General features: G+C 29.5%; 2 protein-coding genes across 2 annotated transcripts in view; one reads left to right on the forward strand and one right to left on the reverse strand.

The window, feature by feature from the left end:
- LOC140675098 (arylalkylamine N-acetyltransferase 1) overlaps positions 1–2915 on the reverse strand; it is a 12886-nt gene extending 9971 nt beyond the window's left edge. The window contains exon 1 of the mRNA XM_072909166.1: positions 2880–2915. Within this exon, the coding sequence (XP_072765267.1) occupies positions 2880–2900 (21 nt within the window). The 5' untranslated portion in view covers positions 2901–2915. The remainder of the gene's footprint in view (positions 1–2879) is intronic.
- LOC140675100 (dnaJ-like protein 60) overlaps positions 1–8480 on the forward strand; it is a 21973-nt gene extending 13493 nt beyond the window's left edge. The window contains exon 5 of the mRNA XM_072909169.1: positions 8325–8480. Coding sequence (XP_072765270.1) covers positions 8325–8370 — 46 coding nt within the window. The 3' untranslated portion in view covers positions 8371–8480. The remainder of the gene's footprint in view (positions 1–8324) is intronic.
- The last annotated feature ends 42 nt before the right edge of the window (positions 8481–8522 follow it).

Here is an 8522-nt window from a genome sequence, read left to right on the forward strand (position 1 = left end):
TAAATAAATATATATTCAAAAGTTTTTTTTATTTTAAACATGATTCTTTTTAACGCTGTTCAAAAAATCTAGAATATTAAAAACATATTTTAAATAATAAAAAACAGAATGTTTAGTTTTAAAAAAAATGTGAAACATAATTTTGACTGACTCTGATTTCAATATACAATTTGTATTTTATAACAATATACAGTTAAATGTATTGAACAGGATCTTATTAAAATTTGTAAATATTAATAGCACTAATGTCTGCACTCATTAACATTCAAGTGTGATTGTAATCATGATCGCTTGATGTGAAAATTTGTCAGAGCAAGCTTAACGATTAGCGGATGCAAATAATGCATTCATCGCGTATAACACGAGATCTGCACACACGTGTGCACGTCAGAACAGAGTAAAGTACACACTTGATTGCACCGGCGAAATGTCTCGTTCTACTTCTGTTGCTCTATTCTATCTAATCCGTTTTATTCGCACATTATTGTGCACAGATGCCGGATATTGCCATTTTGCTCGTTCGGGATATATTAGGGAGATATATAAGTAATCGCGAATTTCATGAGTCGCCCAAAAACGTCGAGACCCGTTACAAACGGTAGCTAAAATCGCGACTCGCACGCAACTGACGCAATGCACTGTGCGTGCGGGTTTTCTATTTATCATAATACAATACATATACTTCGCTTGACGATGTGCACAAGGTAGAGATATCGGACGCCTAGATAAGCGCGTTATCATGTTTGTATTAATAGTCTATTTGATTAATTGCATCGAAAGCTACTGCGATATGACAGAATGTTTCGGATTCAATGAGACACTCTAACTAAAAGTTTTTTGATGAGTTTGAATTTTTATCTCTCAAAAATATGGTGTAAAATGCTTTTTGGGAAAACTACTTAATTTTAAAAATTATCTAATAGGGAGTTTGCATGATTTTGAAAAACAATTGCATTTTATAATTTATATATAGTTTTAAATGTAATTATTTTTTTCGTAATTTTTTAATGCAAATTAAGCGAGAAACTCAATAATAAAAATTACATTATTTGAAATTGTACGATCCGGAAACGACCGAGTCCTCCCGAACGCGACGTGACGTCACAGTGCAATATTTGCATTCGGGGAGACGCTAATAGCGCTAAATACCGTGAAATAGCGTCTTCTCAAACCTAATCAATATATACAGTGACAATACACTATTTTTATTTATTAAAATATCCAGTTATTGTGAAAATGGGCAAAGGTAACACGTAGAAAACCTGTGTTGTACCTCTATGTAAAAGTACAACAATTAAAACACCCAATAAATTGTTTTTCTTTGTACCTCGAGATCAAGAATGACCGAATATCGCAATATAGAATACAGAAAACAAACGTTTGAATCTATTGCACTGTAACGTCACGCACTCCAACCAATCAAAATCGTTTTCTCACAATTTAAATTTGATTAAATTTTAATTTACGTTTTTAATACCTTTCTATTGATTAAAATTTAAAATTTTCTTATAAATAAATTTATAATAATATATATTTAAATTACATATATAAAAAAATGTATTTTTTTTAATGCAAACTCCCTATTGTAAGTAATCAAGCTTCAAAGAATTGATTGATAAACATGTACATGAACTTAACTATGAGATCTTACATTCAAATTTAGTTCTATTATTTACTGACCTCTATCAAGTTTCATTTTTTGACGATTTCGTTTTTATTGAAAAGAGATTGATTTTAAATTGGTTAATAGAATTTATAGATAACAGGCAGCGCGGTGTATATAAGCTATCTTTTGTATCATATTGATAATATCGCGATTATCTGTATCTCGTGGTACGTGTTTGTTCAATTGATCGTTAATTAAATCAGGAATTGATTTTGATTGAATAATTTGAATCGACAGTTTAGCAACAATATTCGCACCACTGTCGAGATTTGTTTAATCATAATGTTTATCATATCTACGGATAGTTTGTGTAACAATAAATTAAGAGAAGTAAATTAAAAGATTTTTATTTTTTATATTTTATCATTGTTCTTATAAAATAATTTTAATATGAAATAATTTCGGACAATTATTTTTAAAATATATTCAAATTACGCATTCTCAGCTTGACTTTTCTGTTTTGGCGTTTAAACATAGCTATTCAGCAGAAGTTATTATTAGCATGATCGCATTATACACAACGCGTTCCTTGCAACTTTAAAATAGCTGCTACGTAGCATTAGAAAAATATTTATAATATTAAGATCGTTATGTAGAATGTTTGATCATTGCAAAAATATAATAGAATAATTATTTTTAATTATTAATTTTTTTATATTAAAATACGCATTTAATTATTTTATTATTATATTAATGTTACATGTATAGATATGTATTTAGATTATGTGAGTAGCTTCACAGATATCTAATTTTAATCTCAGATATCCGACAAATTCTAATATTTTATTATAATTGCTTGAGTTAGGATAAGAAATTTGGTCACATTCATATTTAAATATATATATATAGTTTAAAAGAATTCAAACAAAGAGATAATGTGATCGTGCACATTTTTTTGTAAAAGTAAAAACAGTATATCATACAATATGGAACTAGCTTTAGCAAACTTTTTATTAATCTGTTCACTCGCTGCTTTTTGGCGAAAGATATATTGAGAGATTTTTGTCGTGATCGCAAATATACATTCACGATAATAATATCTTACTTATGGTACTTTCTTTTAAATTGTCGATTTAACGATTTTTAATTACACGTCATTATATATATAAAGAATATCGAAGAGGGGAAAGTACGTGTGACGCAATTCTGGAAATAAATTGCAATTTTTCGCGTTCTCTATAAAAAGCTCAAGTATTACGCTTGTACTACATACCTTGTCCTGATGAGTAGACATTTATCGTCGAGAGATACGCACGGCACCCTGTCTCCTTTAATGTATACTGGCAACTACGCACTAACAGTGCGGCAAGGATGATCGGAGGATTGCTATCCGGCGACATATAATATATCGTGTGAGACTCCCCCTCGTTTATTTCTCGATTAAATTTGATTAGGAAGTGAGATCTGTGGCGATCAGAGTGAATGGGTTCCCCTTGCACTGATGTACTTTAGAATCCCTTCGTATACGGAGATCTGCTGTCATGTGTATTGACAAACGCATGATATCGTTTAACGTAATATAACCAGACTGTAAAATTTTCTAATCAAAGTGAAATCTATTCGCTTATTTATCTGCTAGCAGGCATGTCGCTGGATTATCAATGTTTTCTGATTCGTCTTTTTTTATGACAGATATGACAGATTATCAACTTCCTTTCAAACACGCGTACGACTTAAACAGGATAATATCTCATCGCGATATCTTGTTATATTAGTAATATTTTATGTCGCGATTAAAGAGCCATTTAACCTAATGGGATTAAAAGGCACGTGTTGACTTTATATTAACGCGATTTACTTCTCATCGAGATATCAAACAGGATATATTGTATTTAAAATAATAACGATCCGTCAATTTCTACACGGTAAAAGACAGTCGTCACTCGTTGTTAAATATCATTAGATTACTATTATTTATTTATTCATTATCCTTGCTCTGCGACTTGCTAGAATGTCTTTCGATTTACCGTTAGATTGCTATTTCTGGTTTTTTGTAGAAACTGGCGTATTTATTTCTATCGATATATGATAAATGAAATAATTTAGTCGAGAATATCTTTTTACGAGCATCGAATAATATTGACTGATTCTTTTAAGTGTCCTAACACTTTTTAACGCTTAATGTTTCCTTAAGTTTCTTCTAAAGAGTCTTTTCTTTAAGTTAACTCTAAGAGTCTTCTTTAATTAAATTATATAGACTATTCCAGAATAAAATAAAAAATCTTTAAGTGTATGTCAGATTTCTTAAATTACATGTACATAATTAGTCAGAAAATTCCCTCAATAATAATGAAAGAATTATTATGGCGACAGAATGGGCAGTTGAGCGTATATCCAATATTATATTTGCGATCATTTTGCATAATTAACGGACAGGGACTCAAGATTGCGGCAGAACAGTGCTACATTGCTTCGAGATTGAATCATTGATTGTTTTATTATCTTAACGCTTGATTAAACGTGAACTATCTGATTTTTTTATAAGATATCAAAATAAGCTCTTATAATTAAAAATTAAAAATTATCAATTTTAATGGCTAATAAGAACAAATCGCTGTTCTTGGAACGCAAGAATTTATTTAGGATATAAAAGACAAATTACATAAGTGCGAACGTTTCGGTCTGCTTTAAGACCTTCCTCAGCGCTAATTACATTGGTAAAAAAACGGAAACAATTTGTTTACTTAAATCTATGTTTTTCATTAATAGTACGTATCGGATTCGGAAATCGCATAAACATAAGTCAAATTCTAAGTCAAATATAATTTGTCATTACGATACCGCGGTGAAAGTAGCATCACTTTCAAAAAAACATGATTTAATTAAAGCTGACATTGATGTTGTTGAGTTCCTCTATTGGTTGATAAGCCAAGGGGAGAAGAAAGATTCATGACATGGAACATAGAATAAACGGGCCACTTTTGACATTTGAGATGTTTATATTCTAGATAGAGTGTCAATCATGTTTATGTACGTGGAATTAAGGCATTCTGTATCCGTTTGCAAATTTAAACTATTTATCTGTATGAGGAAGGTCTTAAAGTAGACCGAAACGTTCGTACTTATGTAATTTGTATTTTATATCCTAAATAAATTCTTGCGCTCAAAGAACAGCGATTTGTTCTTACTAGCCATTAAATTGATAATTTTTTATTTTTTGTTTTAACAGGATAAGAACGCTGAATTGTTACGATATATTTTACGTTGACTTGTATGTACTTTGTTTGGTTTTTCCGTTCAGACTACGCGTACGCGCATCTTTAAGTCATTTTCATTATTTTTTTCACATATATAATCTTATTAAAAATGAGATTATATATTTTAAGTAATAACTTAATAAGATATGATATATATATATATATATATACGTGCGTATATAACATAAATGTGGATAATTATATGCAAATATATTGCATAATCTAGCGCATATGTTCAAGTTAGAGATCAGGTTATAGTTAATTAATATTGAAGTTATAAATACGTATATAGGTGAGCGAAATACGTGTGAAATAATTATAGTACTTATAATTAATTACTTTGTATATAGATACCAAAATTACCTTAACATTAATAAATGATCATATTCAATAGTGAATGCATTACAACATAATAACTCGTTTGCCTTCTAGTTTTTTTTTTTTTACAATTATTGCATGTTTATACATTTTTATTTATCTAATTTTTCTTTCTTTTTATGAATAACTAGTATCAAGGCTCTTTGTGTAAATAAAATTAAATTAAAAAACAATAAAGGCAGTAGAGAGCAAAATATATAATGTATAAACGGAGTTAAGTGTAAATTGAAAATAATTAGAACTGTACTTATAATAGAATATTTTATGTAGTGATAAAATTAGTATATTAACAATAAACGAAATCTACGCATGTGTTGTGAATTAGTATGATTTCAAAAACATAAAATCGGTTCTAATTATTCTCAATTGCCACCTAACTCCGTTTATACGTTATATATTTTGCTCTCTACTGTCTTTCTTTTTATGTTTATGTTTATGATAACCATAGATAAACAGTAATAAATATATATAGCCAATTATTTATTTAATATCAGCATTTTTTAACTTGGAAGATTTATGGCAAGGTGTGGCACATTTGTAGAAAAAGTAAAAAGAATATTTATAAATTAGAATTGTTTTTTATAATTTAGAATGTTTATAAATAATTATTATGTAATTACTTATGATTAGTTAGAATTAATTATTATATTATTCATAGATACAAGTTACAAATGTGAAAAAAAACGTTTACGAATAAAATTAAGATATTGTTTATTGCTTTTATAAATAATTGAAATATATTATCTTATTTATATAAAGATCTTATTAGTATAGATTGAGAGTATAAAGAGAAAGAGACAAATCTGAAAAAGATTCGAAAATATTACAATGTACTATGTGTAAGCATTATTGTTTTAGAATTAAAAAATAGAATTACTTATACATTTGATAATGCCATTTGTGCAAGAGGGAAAGATCACATTGCGGAATCGATTGTCTCGACAATGTCAGGTGTTTCCTATATAAAGTATATAGTTTTTATCATTAAAACGACCGGTGTTGACAAAGCGATTTACGTTACGAGAGATGCGATGCCAAGGCTGACTACAATCCCCCGCGTTTTTCTTTCTGCGAGTTACAAATAATCCGCCCACAATACATACATACGCTCGTTTCGAAATGGTATTTCACGTGTGTGATATCGAAATTGTTTTTCAATACCAATGATAAAAGAGATAGCAAGTAATAGATTGTGACGATTATCGCGAGATCCGTGACGCGCGATTAGGACGATTCATGGAGAGAACTGCAATACCAGACGTTATTCGAATAAATAATTGCAAATAATTATAGAAAATAAATAATTTTTAATAAAATAAATAAAAAAATATTTAAAATTAATAAAACAATTAACACAGAATATAGCTGAAATAATTTAATAAATAAATAAAAGTAACAAAAATATAAATATATTATTATATTCGAAAGACTTTACGCGGTAGACTATAATAGCATATGCTACACCAGCGATGCAAAAGAGATACAACAAAATCATTAATTCCGTAAATTCCTGGTAAATAACGTTTTTTTCCTCCTTTCCGCGACATATGATTATCTACATATGATCATCGTTTTGTCAAGGATAAAAATCAGATTACACGTTATTCTTTCGAATTCTGTCAATGCGCAAATCATTTTGCTTCCTTATGCAATTTATAATGGGGTACTTTTTTGCAGTGTTAGATTAATGTTGGCATTAATATTTATTAGCTCACCTCGATAAGTGGAAATTTACTAGAACCGCTCATTGGAATATCCTTATTTTTTACGTTGCAAAGTGAGCCAATACTTTCATCTTTAATTATAAGATTGAATTGTATTTTTCGTGATTGATGATTGAAACTTATTGTTAGGCTTTTTTATCACATTTTCTAAAAATTATTTACTTTTGTTATAGTTTTTTTCTTTCACTAGATCGTCAAAAATTATGTATTTTGTCATTATTTTTGTTAAAAAAAAGATTATTTATAGTTTCAATATATAGTTGTAATATCAAATTTATTCGAATTAAAAAAGACTAGTAAGCATAAATAAAATTCATCTTCATACATCATATGTATTTTAGACCGGATAATTATTTCTTTACATTTGTATATCGATATATGGAAATATATAAAATTTGCTACCAAATACCAACTGTTGATTATAATTGTTGATGATATATCTACAGGGTGTACAATTGAAGTTGTTATCCGTTGAGTAAATCCCGTTAGAGAGACGTAAGCAAGAGGTAGGCGAAATACAGGAAAGCAAAAGATAATAAATTAGTCGTAGTTTAATTTTCCAAATATTGATTTTATAATAATGTTCTTGACTGCAATTTTTTGCACCAACATGGATAATTTTTAACATTCAACATCAACATTTCGCAGCCTCTCTTTTGCCTCTCTCTTCGCGAGATTGTATCTTATCCAGCACAAGTGACGAAGCATGTCGCAATGCCGTATGTACAATTAAAACCCGGTTGCATCAACATACCAATGATGCAATCTTAAGAAAGTTTTTGATCAATTCGTAAAAATTAAATTTGTATTTAAAGGGATACCGAAGTACCGACCGAGTTTTAACCTAACAAAACAATATATTTACTTAATATAAAAGTTGCAATTTATATACATAAAATAAAATAGGTTTTCCCCTCTCAGAATTGCATGAAAGAATATTTGTGAACTTTTAGAAATGACCTAGGCTTAGAAGCCTAGAAAAAAAATATTCCTTTAAAAATAAATGTTGTGCTGCACAAATTTTTAAAAATTTCCCTTATCCTATTCTTATTACAAAATCTAAACAGTTACCTTAAAATTCATCTTAATTGGTGAAACTGAATTGAATTAAGAATAAATTATTCTTTTAGCGCTTTGCAGGCTAAGAATAAGGAGTTTAATTCTTTTTAAGTAAAATCTTTATTATGCAAGAGAGGTTTAAAATTATAAAATTGCAGTTGCATCGATCCGTTCTATTTTTCGTTAAACGAATAAAATTTTGCTGAATATGACACGGCACTGAATCGAGACCATGTGAGATCTTTGAACCATGGTGAGAAGTAAGATCTAATTAACACTTGGATTCGACTGGCTGAACAGATACAAGAGATGTTTGGGACCCGAGGATGGAGACGGTCCTGGGTGAGAGAGAGATGATTCGTGACATCAGCACGCTCACCAGCGGTCGCCATGACGACCAGCGATCATCTTCCACCAGCACCACCATCAACCCCCACCACCACCACCACCACGACCACCACCGTAAGCGTAGCGAAGAGACTCCCCCTCCACGTTAGT

The sequence above is a fragment of the Anoplolepis gracilipes genome, chromosome 17, assembly GCF_047496725.1.
Source record: "Anoplolepis gracilipes chromosome 17, ASM4749672v1, whole genome shotgun sequence".
NCBI lineage: Eukaryota > Metazoa > Arthropoda > Insecta > Hymenoptera > Formicidae > Anoplolepis > Anoplolepis gracilipes.